This window comes from Cottoperca gobio, unplaced genomic scaffold (genome assembly GCF_900634415.1).
Source record: "Cottoperca gobio unplaced genomic scaffold, fCotGob3.1 fCotGob3_42arrow_ctg1, whole genome shotgun sequence".
Classification (NCBI taxonomy): Eukaryota; Metazoa; Chordata; class Actinopteri; order Perciformes; family Bovichtidae; genus Cottoperca; species Cottoperca gobio.
The window spans coordinates 698084-713083 of NW_021167006.1; the positions used below are offsets into that span (position 1 = coordinate 698084).

General features: G+C 43.4%; 2 protein-coding genes across 3 annotated transcripts in view; one reads left to right on the forward strand and one right to left on the reverse strand.

The window, feature by feature from the left end:
* The window catches only part of LOC115006014 (carboxypeptidase M-like), a 22683-nt gene extending 11198 nt beyond the window's left edge, over window positions 1–11485 (forward strand). The window contains exons 1-8 of one of the 2 annotated variants that reach the window (XM_029428018.1): window positions 1–9; window positions 578–750; window positions 2550–2649; window positions 2951–3056; window positions 5074–5244; window positions 6898–7050; window positions 7660–7808; window positions 9248–11485. The exon at window positions 1–9 is cut by the window's left edge and continues 104 nt beyond it. In XM_029428018.1, the coding sequence (XP_029283878.1) occupies window positions 1–9; window positions 578–750; window positions 2550–2649; window positions 2951–3056; window positions 5074–5244; window positions 6898–7050; window positions 7660–7808; window positions 9248–9547 (1161 nt within the window). In that variant the 3' untranslated portion in view covers window positions 9548–11485. The remainder of the gene's footprint in view (window positions 10–577; window positions 751–2549; window positions 2650–2950; window positions 3057–5073; window positions 5245–6897; window positions 7051–7659; window positions 7809–9247) is intronic. The other variant, XM_029428017.1, reaches the window with a different exon arrangement.
* A 1024-nt stretch (window positions 11486–12509) lies between these two features.
* The window catches only part of dmtf1 (cyclin D binding myb-like transcription factor 1), a 7786-nt gene continuing 5295 nt past the window's right edge, over window positions 12510–15000 (reverse strand). Inside the window, 7 exon segments of the mRNA XM_029428037.1 lie at window positions 12510–13192; window positions 13417–13522; window positions 13823–14032; window positions 14119–14277; window positions 14636–14659; window positions 14661–14716; window positions 14805–14990. Coding sequence (XP_029283897.1) covers window positions 13158–13192; window positions 13417–13522; window positions 13823–14032; window positions 14119–14277; window positions 14636–14659; window positions 14661–14716; window positions 14805–14990 — 776 coding nt within the window. The 3' untranslated portion in view covers window positions 12510–13157.

The following is a 15000-nucleotide window of genomic DNA, read 5'->3' on the forward strand; positions in this document are numbered from 1 at the left end:
AGTCCTGACGTGTGTGTTGCGGCTTTGTACACACACACACACACACACACACACACACACACACACACACACACACACACACACACACCTTTCCCACCCTTCTCTGGTTCGGCCTCCTGAGGCTCTCATTCATTCACAAAGTCTTTCACAAACAGCCTCTGACTCGTCTCTGGATCACCTTCCGATTGCTCGCTGACTCACGACATCACTTCCTCCACAGAAGTCATGTTAGCAAAACAAAGCAGATGCCAGGTGGAGGAACACCTGAGCAGCTGTGACCACAAGAAGTTTAACAATAGTAGTGACACTAAACTTCTTTAAACCTAAAAATTACTTTTCAATATTTGACTTTTCTATTTTAGTTTAAGTTAGTTTCAGTGTGTTTTACTTTGAATATATTCTGTTTATTTCCAGGTATGTGTAGCTACTTATACACACAGAATACATCGTTGGAAAACTGTAGGAAGTGTTTAAATCAAGTCGTTCCTTCATTATTTACTTAAATTATGCTTTTGGTGTGTGTGTGTGTGTGTGTGTGTGTGTGTGTGTGTGTGTGTGTGTGTGTGTGTGTGTGCAGGTTCTCGGCCGGGTGCTGCTGCTACAGCTAATCGACGACCTGGTGCGTGGTTACCGTAACAACGAAACGTGGTCATTGCAGGTGCTGAACAGCACCCGCGTCCACATCCTGCCGACGATGAACCCCGACGGCTTCGATGCATCCAACACAGACTGCATGTACAGCCAGGGCAGGTACTCACACACACACCCACACACACACCCACACACACACTATTTTATTGCGGTCAGACAGGGAGACTGAAGCCATTATCTCTGCTCTCTTCAAAGCCACCAGACTCCATTGTTATTTTACTTCACAGAACAGGGTAGCAGACCAGCATCTGTCCTGTTCTGTGAAGTAAAATCACTGTTTTTGTCAATGGAGCCTGGTGACTTTGAAGAGAGCAGAGATACACGAGATACTCTGACTGAGTACCGCCGACAACCACACTTAAAAAAGAATTCAAACTAACTAACCCCTAAAATAAAACAGCTGCTGTGTGTGTGTGCGTGTGTGTGTGTGTGTGTGTGTGTGTGTGTGTGTGTGTGTGTGTGTGTGTCAGACCACATGTTAAAACAAGATTTTAAAGTTGAGAGACGTGAAACGACAGTTTTGACGTCTATAGACTAAACTAAGTCACGCTTCAACGCCCTAAACACTCTGATAAGCAGGAAACCACACACACACACACACACACACACACACACACACACACACACACACACAGATTACAGTCACGGTAAAAGCCTCTAAGCATCTAATTATAAGTGTTTTGACTTCTTCTAATGTTCTGTATAAAGGAGTCTCTCGTGTGTGATTGTGTTGCAGTAAATCTGTTCACACGGCCTCATTATAGAAACTAACTCAAATACATTAACCCCTTATATCTTCGTGTTCAGATATGGGTTTAACGTTTAACAGTTTAATAAAAGTTATAGTTTGTGTTCATTCTGAAGCACCAGACTTCATTCAACTTTTAATCAAATAAACCAGAGAAACTACTAAATGCTCAAGATTACATCACATTTCATCCCCTTAAATGTAAACGTGTGTGTGTGTGTGTGTGTGTGTGTGTGTGTGTGTGTGTGTGTGTGTGTGTGTGTGTGTGTGTGTGTGTGTCAGTTTGAGGTCACCACTTTCCAAACCGTACAAGGAAACGTTTCACTGGAGCTTCACTTCAGTGAATGTTTAATGTTTTTGAATTAAATGTAACTTTTATTCATTCTAGTTTAATATACACACACAATCATTGTTTAGGGTATTATTATTTTAATGGACGTAAAAACGTTTACAAGTAAACAAACCAATTATCAGATGAATGTGTTTAAAGCATCAAAAGTAAAAGTAGAGTTCCCGCAGTGAGACGCCCCCCGGGACTGTATAAATAAAGACACTCACTTCCTGGAGGATCCTGGGAATCAGGGAGCCCCGGTCACAACAAGAGAAAAGACATTTTCACATTTTGATGCGACCAAAATGTTGCAGTTAACTTTCATGAAGTGAAAACACAGTGAAAGGGTTAAAGTTGTGAAACGAAAACCCCCAAATCAAGTTCCTGGCTCTTTGAATGTACACTGTGGCACGGATACGCGTTGCTACACCTTTATCATGATTGACAGGACACTAAGTACACAAGTAGCCCCGCCCTAAAGAGACAAAAGAGATGCTTTATCCTCTATTTTACGCTAAATGAACATCATGTTGAAGAAGACTTGAAACTACAGATTGAGAAACTCATAAGGAAAATGTTACTGAGGTAATAAATCAAGAGAGAAGAAGAAACATTTTCTCATAGACTTCTATACAACCAGTGAGTCGCCCCCTGCTGGAGGTTACAGAGAAGTAGAAACATTTTCTCATAGACTTCTATAGAACCAGTGAGTCGACCCCTGCTAGATGTCACAGAGATGCAGGTTTAAGACTCTTTTCAGAGCCGGACGTTGCCTCATGGTCGGTTCCCAGTGAACATCTCTGTCTCTGGATCTTTCAGGGGAAACTATAACGGCATCGATCTAAACAGGAACTTCCCCGATGCTTTCGCTGGTCTCCGGAGGCAGCAGCAGCTCGACGAGGAGAAGCGGGAGGCAGAGGTTAGTGTGTGTGTGTGTGTGTGTGTGTGTGTGTTCAGATGCGTAAACATATATATTATTGTGTGTGTATCAACGCCTGGTATATCTTCTTCCTCTGAGCTTCATTGTTGTTAAAAGAAATCACTGATCCGCACATGTTCCACCAAATGTGGATTAATCCCCAACAAACGCATTATTTCATATTATTTTCATGTACTGTTTGATAAAAGTTCAGAGTATCAGCAGCCTTATCCTTTAAAAATGTGTACAGTATGATGTCATCCCCCCTGTGATTGGCTGGTTGCTGTGTGATGTGTTTCAGGTCAGAGCTGTGATTGGCTGGTTGAGGTCTGAGAGCTTTGTTCTCTCTGCGAACCTTCATGGAGGAGCGCTGGTGGCCAGTTATCCTTACGACAGCAGCAACGGAGGTAAACACACACACACACACACACACACACACACACACACACACACACACACACACACACACACACATACACACACACACACACACACACACACACACACACATAAATTGAAGTTCTCTAACAGCCGTATGACTCCATGTCTGTCGGTTTAGAAGTGTCCAGGTGGTCCACAACAATCCAATGACAATGTTTTGGTATTTAGTTTTTTAAGATTATTTGTTTGGCCTTTCCTCCTGTTATATAAAGTGTGACGAGAGAGAGAGAGAGAGAGAGAGAGAGAGAGAGAGAGAGAGAGAGAGAGAGAGAGAGAGAGAGAGAGAGACAGAGACAGAGAGAGAGAGAGAGAGAGAGAGAGAGAGAGAGAGAGACAGATAGAGAGAGAGAGAGAGAGAGAGAGAGACAGACGAGAGACAGACAGAGAGAGACAGAGAGAGAGAAGAGAGAGAGAGAGAGAGAGAGAGAGAGACAGAGAGAGAGAGACAGAGAGAAGAGAGAGAGAGAGAGAGAGAGAGAGAGAGACAGAGACAGATGAGAGAGAGAGAGACAGAGAGAAGAGAGAGAGAGAGAGAGAGACAGAGAGAGAGAGACAGACAGAGAGACAGACAGGAGAGACAAGAGAGAGAGAGAGAGAGAGAAGAGTAGAGAGAGAGAGAGAGAGAGAGAGAGACAGAGACGAGAGAGAGAGAGAGAAGAGAGAGGAGGAGAGAGAAGCAGAGAGAGAGAGAGAGAGAGAGAGAGAGAGAGAGAGAGAGAGAGAGAACAGAGAGAGAGAGAGAGAGAGAGAGAGAGAGGATAGAGAGAGAGAGAGAGAGAGAGAGAGAGAGAGAGAGAGAGAGAAGACGAGAGAGAGAGAGAGAGAGAGAGAGACAGAGATAGAGAGAGAAGATAGAGAGAGACATAGAGAGAGAGACAGGATAGAGAGAGAGCTATATCTAGATATCCAGTCTCCCTACTAGCGAGATCCATAGAGACCTTATCAGAGAGAGACAGAGAGAATCGAGAGATATAGAGAGATCATATATAAACAGATAGAGATAGAGAGAGAGAGAAGAGACAGAGAGAGACAGAGAGAGACAAGAGAGAGAGAGATGAGAAGAAAAGAGAGAGAGAGAGATAACAAGACATAGATAGAACATAGAGACATAGAAAGAGAGAGAGAGAGAGAGAGAGAGACAGAGAGAGAGAGAGAGAGAGAGAGAACAGGCTCTTCGACTCAAGACATTGTTGACCGGCATCAAATAAATATTACAAGTCCAGTTGAGCGTCTTGGCCACACACTGCGAGCAGAAGCAAGCGATGGAGAACAAGATTTTACTGCTAATCAGTTGAATTTGATGGATAATTTTGTTGAGAAAAAACAGGAAAATCTCTTATTTTTAAATCTATCTTCTAGATTTAAATGTGGATTTATGGTCCTCAGATCATTTCTGTTATTTTGACCTGATGATGGTGCTGCAGGAAGTTATTACCGGTGGTCTGTGCGACTGCAGGAGAAACTAAAGAACTTCTCCAAACACAAATGCAAAATAGAAGAAAATAAAACTCTTTTTTTCACATTGGAAAGGAAGAAAATAGAATATACATGAAACACCTAAAGTGCTTAAGTTTAAAGGTTAAATATAATAAACCATTGATATGTTATCATATTTTATTTTGAAATCTTAATTTGATTCTTTAATTCATTTTTATTTTGATGACTTTTCCCTTTAGTTGGATGTTTGTCTGCAACTTAATGTCAGACAAAAGTGATAAATGTCCTTAAATGTCTTGTTTTGTCAGTAAAGTTATTTACTTTAATATGATATGAAACAGAAAAGCAGCAAATCTCCAAATTTGAGAATCTGAAAACAGCATTTTCTTCCACTTTTGCATGAAAATGACTTTAACGCTTAATGGATTATCATATTATATATATTATATCATATTATAGTTGCATCTCTATTTGTTTTAACCCTCAATGTCTTTAGTAAATCACGTTTGATCCCCCTGTGTATAACATGTCTCTCATTAAAACCAGGCAAAGAGCTGGTGGGCGGGGCCAGCATCAGCCCTGATGACGACGTGTTCATTCACCTGGCCAAGGTTTACTCCCACAGCCACGGCTCCATGCACCGGGGGTACCACTGCGGTGACAGCAGGCCCTTCCAGGATGGCGTCACCAATGGCTACCAGTGGTATCCTTTGACAGGTCAGCATGTGTGGAGAGGCGATTACTTTCTACTTGCACTGGATGTTTGAAAGTCGTTGGCCTTTTACCACAAGAGATATTGCGCTGAAAGCTATACTGAGTGTGTGTCATGTTGGGAAAATGTGCTCCTGGAGGCCCCCGGTTGTAGCAGGAATGCTGCAGTGCAAGATGCAACTTGACAGGTGTGTAGGTGAGATCACAATGAATGCAGAGTTTGAAGATTAGCATGCCGAGAGCTCGGGCTGTAAAAAGCGAGGAATGAGCTTTTGACGTTGCGGCTGCTGTGATCTCATAGCAAGATGGTCTCTAGTCAGTGTGAGTTTAATTCCCCGACAGACTTCAGTGGAACCTGCAGAGGAGGAGGCAGATACTGAAGACAGAAACGTCTCTGATCTGCCTCCTCTGGTTTCCTGCTGCAGAAATGTGATCACTGCAACCTGATCGCCAAACTGACAGCGCCTGAGGCAGAGGGAGCTGTACACAGACTGAACATCCACTGTACAGTGTCCCTTTAATCCCCCCCCTGGTTCTAATCACACAGAAACGTGCTTATTCATATCTCAGGTCAGCGTTGTTTATTATCCAGTCTTTATTTCAATGCTATTTACATCACATGGTTTAAAGTACACACAGCTAAAGCAGATCTCATTTAGCCGGCGGGCCCAGCAGGAGTTTTATTGCGCCTGTACATGGACAATTTTTCATTTTGGAAAGAAAAAAAAAATTATATTTTTGGAAAGCTTAGAATCTCGTCTATTTTAATCTGGAGATGAAAATCACAACAGCGGTTCAATCAGCTCCTCAAACCAGCAAGTACACTCAAAATCTAAATCATAACTCTGAGCCCACTTACCTATAAAGCCTCATAAATATCCTCTTTTCAGCAATATGTTGAAAAAGACGCTCCTGAGGCGAGAGATGTGCCAGAGGTCCACACGTTCGTCTCCGGGAAAAAGATATCCACTGTGAACATCGTCACATCGATAAAAGTCCATGAACAGCTGTTGCAATCTGTGAAATCAGCTGATCGACTTTTACATTGTGTGATCATAAACAGTCATAACTTAATATCTCGTGCTCTCATCCCGGTTCAGGCACGTCCTGGTTTTAGCGCGGGCTCTCAGCGTTAGATTGACACTTCATTTGAGCCAATCGGAGCTACAGTTGGTGTACGCCTGGTGTTACTCTGAGACAAACCTGTCTAATAAATTAAGTTTTTATCCTTTTTATCTGAAACTTGGTGGTGAACTTGATAACACTTGGTTCTATGTTTCTAGTGTGTAGTTCAGCTCGGGACTACCAGCTGTACCATCTTCAGACATCTTTTTCAACAAAGAAATTCTGGCGGAGTGTATTTTCTTCACATTCAGTATATTCAGACCACTATTACTCAGTGAAGAAGCTCTTGGAGTGATTCTTCACTGTTTTGCAAGAACAATAAGAGAGTTATCTTTTGAATGAGACCAAAATCATGCAGCTGGTGCAAATGGTTGAAGAGCAGCTTTCAGTTTACTGTGGGTGTCGTCTGTAGGTATGTTCAGGTCCACCTTCTGAGAGGAGAGTTGATTGTGCACCTGCACAGATACATGTAAAGTATCCCGTATGTCTTTCTGTCTGACTGATGCACGTTTGTTCATGTGTGCACCTGTGCAGGTGGGATGCAGGACTATAACTATGTGTGGGCTCAGTGTTTGGAGTTGACTCTGGAGATTTCCTGCTGCAAGTTTCCTCCAGCCAATCAGCTTCCTGCTCTGTGGATGGAGAACAGGAAGTCTCTGCTGGCCTTCATCCAGCAGGTCCACCTGGGTCAGTACCTGTCTGTCTGTGTACCTGTCTGTCTGTGTACCTGTCTGTCTGTGTACCTCTCAGTCTGTGTACCTGTCTGTCTGTGTACCTGTCTGTCTGTGTACCTGTCAGTCTGTGTACCTGTCTGTCTGTGTACCTGTCAGTCTGTGTACCTGTCTGTCTGTGTATCTGTCAGTCTGTGTACCTGTCTGTCTGTGTACCTGTCAGTCTGTGCACCTGTCTGTCTGTGCACCTGTCTGTCTGTGTACCTGTCAGTCTGTGTACCTGTCAGTCTGTGTACCTGTCTGTCTGTGTACCTGTCAGTCTGTGTACCTGTCTGTCTGTGTAAATGTCTGTCTGTGTACCCGTCTGTCTGTGTACCTGTCTGCCTGTGTACCTGTCTGCCTGTGTACCTGTCAGCCTGTGTACCTGTCTGTCTGTGTACCTGTCAGACTGTGTACCTGTCTGTCTGTGTAAATGTCTGTCTGTGTAAATGTCTGTCTGTGTACCTGTCTGTCTGTGTACCCGTCTGTCTGTGTACCTGTCTGTCTCTCCTCTGGTATTAAACTGAAAGTGAACCAGGATCAGTATTTAATAATCACCTGATGCTGTATGTGTGTGTGTGTTCAGGGGTCAAAGGTCGTGTGTTCGATGGCTCAGGTGTGCCGGTCCAGAACGCAGTGGTGGAGGTCAAAGGTCGCAGTAATATGTGTCCGTTCAGAACCGATCAACACGGAGAATATTACAGACTGCTGCTGCCTGGAAACTACAGCTTCACAGTAAACACACACACACACACACACACACACACACCTGCAGCTTCACAGTACACACACACCTGCAGCTTCACAGTACACACACACACCTGCAGCTTCACTGTACACACACACACCTGCAGCTTCACAGTACACACACACCTGCAGCTTCACAGTAAACACACACACCTGCAGCTTCACAGTAAACACACACCTGCAGCTTCACAGTAAACACACACACACACACACCTGCAGCTTCACAGTAAATACACACCTGCAGCTTCACAGTAAACACACACACACACACCTACAGCTTCACAGTAAACACACACCTGCAGCTTCACAGTAAACACACACACACACACCTGCAGCTTCACAGTAAACACACACCTGCAGCTTCACAGTAAACACACACACACACACACCTACAGCTTCACAGTAAACACACACCTGCAGCTTCACAGTAAACACACACCTGCAGCTTCACAGTAAACACACACCTGCAGCTTCACAGTACACACACACACCTGCAGCTTCACTGCACACACACACACACCTGCAGCTTCACAGTAAACACACACCTGCAGCTTCACAGTACACACACACACCTGCAGCTTCACAGTAAACACACACCTGCAGCTTCACAGTACACACACACACCTGCAGCTTCACTGTACACACACACACACCTGCAGCTTCACAGTACACACACACACCTGCAGCTTCACAGTACACACACACACACCTGCAGCTTCACAGTACACACACACCTGCAGCTTCACAGTACACACACACCTGCAACTTCACAGTACACACACACCTGCAACTTCACAGTAAACACACACCTGCAGCTTCACAGTACACACACACCTGCAGCTTCACAGTACACACACACCTGCAGCTTCACAGTAAACACACACCTGCAGCTTCACAGTACACACACACCTGCAGCTTCACAGTACACACACACCTGCAGCTTCACAGTACACACACACCTGCAGCTTCACAGTACACACACACCTGCAACTTCACAGTAAACACACACCTGCAGCTTCACAGTACACACACACCTGCAGCTTCACAGTAAACACACACCTGCAACTTCACAGTAAACACACACCTGCAGCTTCACAGTACACACACACCTGCAGCTTCACAGTACACACACACCTGCAGCTTCACAGTAAACACACACCTGCAGCTTCACAGTACACACACACCTGCAGCTTCACAGTAAACACACACCTGCAGCTTCACAGTACACACACACCTGCAGCTTCACAGTAAACACACACCAGCAGCTTCACAGTACACACACACCTGCAGCTTCACAGTACACACACACCTGCAGCTTCACAGTACACACACACCTGCAGCTTCACAGTAAACACACACCTGCAGCTTCACAGTACACACACACTCAGGTGACATTAACTCTTTCTTCTGATCTCTTTGATTGACAGGTGACGTACCCCGGTCACAAGGTTTTGACGGAGACACTTAATGTCCCGCACGGTCCGGATCACTACTCTGCCATGAAACACGACTTCATGTTACGCCTCATCCCCACCACGACTGGTCGCACCCAAGCTCGCCCCACCAATGCTAACCACAACCAAGCTAACATCACCAAAGGTAACCCCAGCACTACCTGTAACTACACAATACACCTGGATTCAGGTGGAGACGTCTCCAGGTGTACATGGACGGGGCTGGGTGTGGGGCTCGGCCTGGTGGCGGTGCTGCGATCCCTGATCGGCTGAAGCGGTCTGGCACTCGGTGTGACGGTCGCAGGTGACCCTAACCCTGCACGTGCAAAACAACCAACAAAGAACAAAAGCACGTGGCCCTCCAGAGGTTTCTGAAGGTGTACCACTCGCCGCCAGCTTCGTCACCGCTGAAGTGATCTAATTTGAGGGCAAAAGGTGAACCAGGGTGGAGGTAAAAGCCCGGGGAAAGTTCATATGCACTTCCTCACAATGTGGTGCTGGAAGCTTTGGGACGACTCGCCGAGCTAATGGACATTTTGACAGCAGCCAGGGTTCCATCCAAATGTTGCAAATTTAAACCGAATTTCGAGAAAAACTGCAAAACAAAATGCGAATGAATGTTTGTTTCCATCCGACTGTTGTTTCATTATCAGGAAATGGTTCATGGAGGAAGAAGATTGCAAAGAAGAGCAAATTAGCTTCTTCTGTTTGACTCTGTCGAGATGTTTAGCTCTTGATCAATGCTGGAAATCCACTCAACAAAGATGGCATAGATTTATTTGCAGCAGTTTAAGGGAAAGTAATTTATTTAGCGACAAAATGTCATAATTTTAAATGCTGGTTATTAATGGATTAGTGATTTAACGAGCTGAACATGTGAGAAACATATGTATTGACTTTGTATTTTGAGAAAGACCAATCCAGTCCCATCCTACGGCACGGAAGAACTCCATAACAAAAATGTGTATTCAAGGGAAAAGATAAAGAGGAGAATAATAGAGCCACTTTCACTGCATGATAGAGACAATTATGCACAGGAATAAACTCGTTTTATCTTTGAGTTCATTATATTTTAATGGATTACAGGAGGACAAACAACTGCCTAAGGATTTTGTCTTTCCTGCTGAAATGTTCCAGCATGCGATGGGCGGAGGTAGTGATAAGGCTCATTAACTGTGGTGGAGTTAGACCATGTAATTTTATATGTGAGGAGGAGCACTTTAAAATTAGCACTTGCACGGACTGTTTTCAGAGAAGGTAGTATTTAAACCAGAGAAAAGGACGTTAAGTAGTCGAGCATTGAAATGAAGCTGGCGAGGCTGCACATTAATCATCTACCTGAACTCACTGAGGTGCGCTTGATTTACGACTCCAGACGATTTATACAGAGTCATCAGACTTGTTCATACAGGCGTTCATCCTTTCTGCCTTTCATGTTTTTTTGTAGGGGGGGTTAAACCATCCCATGGTTCCCAATGAGGCTTCATATTAATCTGAGGGGGTCACAAGATTATTAACAAGATAGGAAATAAGAAATAAAATCACATTTCTGCCACACAAGTAAACGTCCATAAATCTGTTTAGAAATATATATTTTTTCTTTAACACGTTGCAGAACTTGCCTGAGAATAACCACATTTTAAAGTGTTTTCAGTATCAAAGTAATCCAGCGATAGTTGTCTGCACACCTATGGGTGCACTGCAAACAGGAGCTGCTAATAGCTAATTCGGCATACTTTAATGTGCCAATTTGTCAAAATGTAAAGAAAAACAGGCTAAAGATAATGTTTGTAGCCCATATCTAACTAACTGACTGCGTTTCAACATTACACTTCCTCTTTACATCACCTAAGCATGATGAGAACTGTAGTTTCCAAGCTTACAACCTGATTATCCCATAAATAGAAGTAAGACAGAAGTCTGTTAATATTACATCACATGTCATTTATAGCAGACATGTGATGCCTGGGAATCAAACCTGTGACCTCCACCTGTGAGGTGAGACATCTGAACCCTCAGCTCAGACAGTATCTGTACACAGTATATATTTATATACAGTATATATTTATTTGCAGTATATATACACACAATGACAAAACAACAGGTGTGATGCCGGTTTTAACACGGAGGTCAGTGATCTCATTTTTCACTTTTGATTTTTTGACAAATATCTTCTACACTTTTTCTACTTTTGTACTGTTTGATATTAAATGTTGCCTCATAACAAAACCACCTTCTGTTTCTTGTTTCATTACTCTGTGAAACACCACAGTGGATCTACTTTGATTCAACATCTTACAAAATGTATAATGAGATGTTGAACTTTTCTCAAACTTAACTGAAACTGACTCTGAATTTGGGTAATAAGTAAGTAATAAGTATAATAGTTATGAGATAAAAGGTTTTATGACATTTGGATTCACACATATTCAGTCAGAATTAAGGGACAATTATGAGATAATGGGTCATAATTTACAATACATCAGAATTCTTCGACTAATTCACTTAATATTTTAAAGAAACTCGAGCTGTTGTCATTTTCACTTTGTTTTTTACTCACGAGCCACCGTAGCTCCCTGACACAGTGATTAGGCTCATTAAGAACTAGCGACTCGTCTCGTGTCGTTATTTCTGGAGAACTGGTACATTTGTGTCGGATAAAACATTTTCACATCATAAAGATTTCTTGTGACAAAGTCAGACAGAAAAATACGGAATTTAAAGGCGATATTTTCATCCAGAACTGCGTGGAAACAAACGGTTAGCGCAGGAGGCGGAGGGATACTTCGACAGGTAATCCTCACACTGGAGAAAGTTTGGTGTTTTTGTTTGATAAATAAATAAACTTTAAAGATGCATTGATTATTAAAATAGTTGCCGAATAATTTTCGTTTGATCAACTCATCGATTCAACTGTAAAACCTGTCAGCTGCAACGACAAATACTTATTTCCTGTAGAAATGTACAAAATAAGTCAAATATCAGGGGCCATTCTGCAGAATAGGGACTACTTTAGTTTTGATACTTTAAATTTAATTGATATTTACATATTTTTAAAGACAGATATTTTGCTTGTAATGGAGCATTGTGTATTAGAGAAACGCACAGCACGAGCACAAGATATTTACAGTTAACTGTATTTCATTTTGATAATAATAATGTAGATAAATGTATGACAACAGCGCCGCACAGTGTTCTTCATGAAGAACTGCACTTTTAAACAGCAGCAGATTCAACATAACAAAGTGTTTTTATTGATAAAGTTACAGTTAAAAGAAATATCAGAGAAGCCGATCAAATCACTAAAGAGGAATTCATATTTTACAGAATTGTGTTGATCGTGTGAGAGAAACCTAAAGATCAGAAGCTTAAAATAAACTTTCTTTAAGTTCAGAGAAAAGAAAAGAGCTCTGAAATAGTTTATTTTTACAATGAGAAAAGGGAAATTATTCAATTTGCTTCGTCAGTGTTTATTTAATTATATATATACGTATGAACATTTAAGGACGGAGGTCACATCCTTCAGTCTGTAGAGTGTCTTTGGCCGTGCAGCAGGTCTGTCGGTGCAGCGCTGCGTTCACATTTAGTCCAGGGGTTCAGCTCGAAGCTTTACACACATAAAGCTCAAAAGTTCAGTTTAATTTAACTGTGCAGCAGCTTCACCACAGAAGAAGAAGCAGCCTCCTCCTGTGCTGTCGTCCTGTGCAGCAGCTTCACCACAGAAGAAGAAGCAGCCTCCTCCTCCTGTGCTGTCGTCCTGTGCAGCAGCTTCACCACAGAAGAAGAAGCAGCCTCCTCGTCCTGTGCTGTCGTCCTGTGCAGCAGCTTCACCACAGAAGAAGAAGCAGCCTCCTCCTCCTGTAGTCCGTCCTGTGAGTCCAGCTCAGTCGGACACTTCCTGGTTCTCCAGGATGGGATCTGAGGACACAGCGAGGTGCAACTTTATACTTTACTTTACTCCATCTCAGAGGCAGATACTCCACTACATTTATTAAAACACTTACTTTATATAGTGCAATTATTAAATGTATTGTAGTGTACTAAATACTCTCCTAATGCAACATTACATTTATTTATTTTACTGTGTGTGTGTGTGTGTGTGTGTGTGTGTGTGTGTGTGTGTGTGTGTGTGTGTGTGTTACCTGTTAGTGTACTGCTGATGTTGGGAGGAGACACGATCAGCACGGCGCTGCCAGATGTTATCCCAGAATGCACCACTGAACCCTCAACAGACTGTGAACTCAGCTCCTGACACACACACACACACACACACACACACACACACCAGATATTAGTCATTATTATACACTCTGTCCACTTTATTATTTATGATGATAATTCTACTTTATATTTATATTTGAACTGCAATATATTTAAAGGTTTCTAATATTTTTTTTTTTTATATATATATATATATATATATATATATATATATATATATATATTATATTATTATTATTATTATTATTATTATTATTATTATGCTTTTAATTTGAAAAGCTTTATATTTACAGCTATTTGTAACGTGCAGTTATTTTATGTTGGAACCTTGTCTGTGAAGCCGTCTGTCATTGGCTCCTGAGTTTCCGTGACAACGTTCTCCGACACCTCCAGGAGACTCGTGGCGTCGAGGTGGTCGTCCTGGCTCCGCACCTCCGTCTCCACGACCAGCTGTGATTGGCAGAGAGGGTCCGAGGAGGCGGGGTCAGAGGTGACCGTCTGGATGATGACGCCGTCGCTGGAGCAGAGGCCGTCCGCCTGAGGGGGGGGGGGGGGCACAGGATGAGATGTGATGCACCGAAGAAAGACGCTGAGAAACATCCCATAAACACTTTAAGACTGACCGACAGGCTGTGAAGGATGATGTGTTCGTGTGACGAGGGAGAGGAGCCCGTCGTCAAGGTGACCGTGCCGTTATTGGCTAAACTGAGCGGCAGGCCCTGATTGGACGTCGTCTGGAGGTAGTAGGTCCCCGGGGTGCCGGTGGGCTGCAGGTGGAAGGACTGGAGAGAGATGAAGAACAGAAGAACGTGATGTGACACGAACAACACGAACATCTGAAGATAAAGTAAACGTTACTTCATGCAAAGATTTACAAAGATGTATAAAAAAGACGAAGAAGAAGGAGAAGAAGAAGAAGAGGAAGAAGAAGAAGAAGAAGAAGAAGAAGAGGAAGGAGAAGAAGGAGAAGAAGAAGAAGAAGAAGAGGAAGGAGAAGAAGAAGGAGGAGAAGAAGAAGGAGAAGAAGAGGAAGAAGAAGGAGAAGGAGGAGAAGAAGAAGGAGAAGAAGGAGGAGGAGAAGAAGGAGAAGGAGAGAAGAGAAGGAGGAGAAGAAGAAGAAGTGAAATATGTTGTGCTCACAGGCAGGATCTCGAAGGTCTGCAGCTGCTCCCGTGTTCAGGGTGATGGTCTCACTGTCGCCGGCGGCGGCGGCTGAAGGATCTGAAGTTTGCAGAGACACGAAGCGGATCAGCGACAAGACGGGAAGAAAACAAACCGCTCAACTCTGTTGTTGGGGACGGATTCTCACCCAGGTGTGTGATCTGCAGCGGGATCTGTACGGGGATCTGCAGCGCGGCCACAGAGCTGGGGGCGGGGCTCTCCTCCAATCGGGTGAGTCGGATCTGGAGCGAGGAAGAGGAGGAGCAGGAGGGACTCCCCGGTCCTGACGCGGTCTGTGAGGACACCATGAGCTCCTGGAGACCCTTCAGGAGGACTGAGGACAC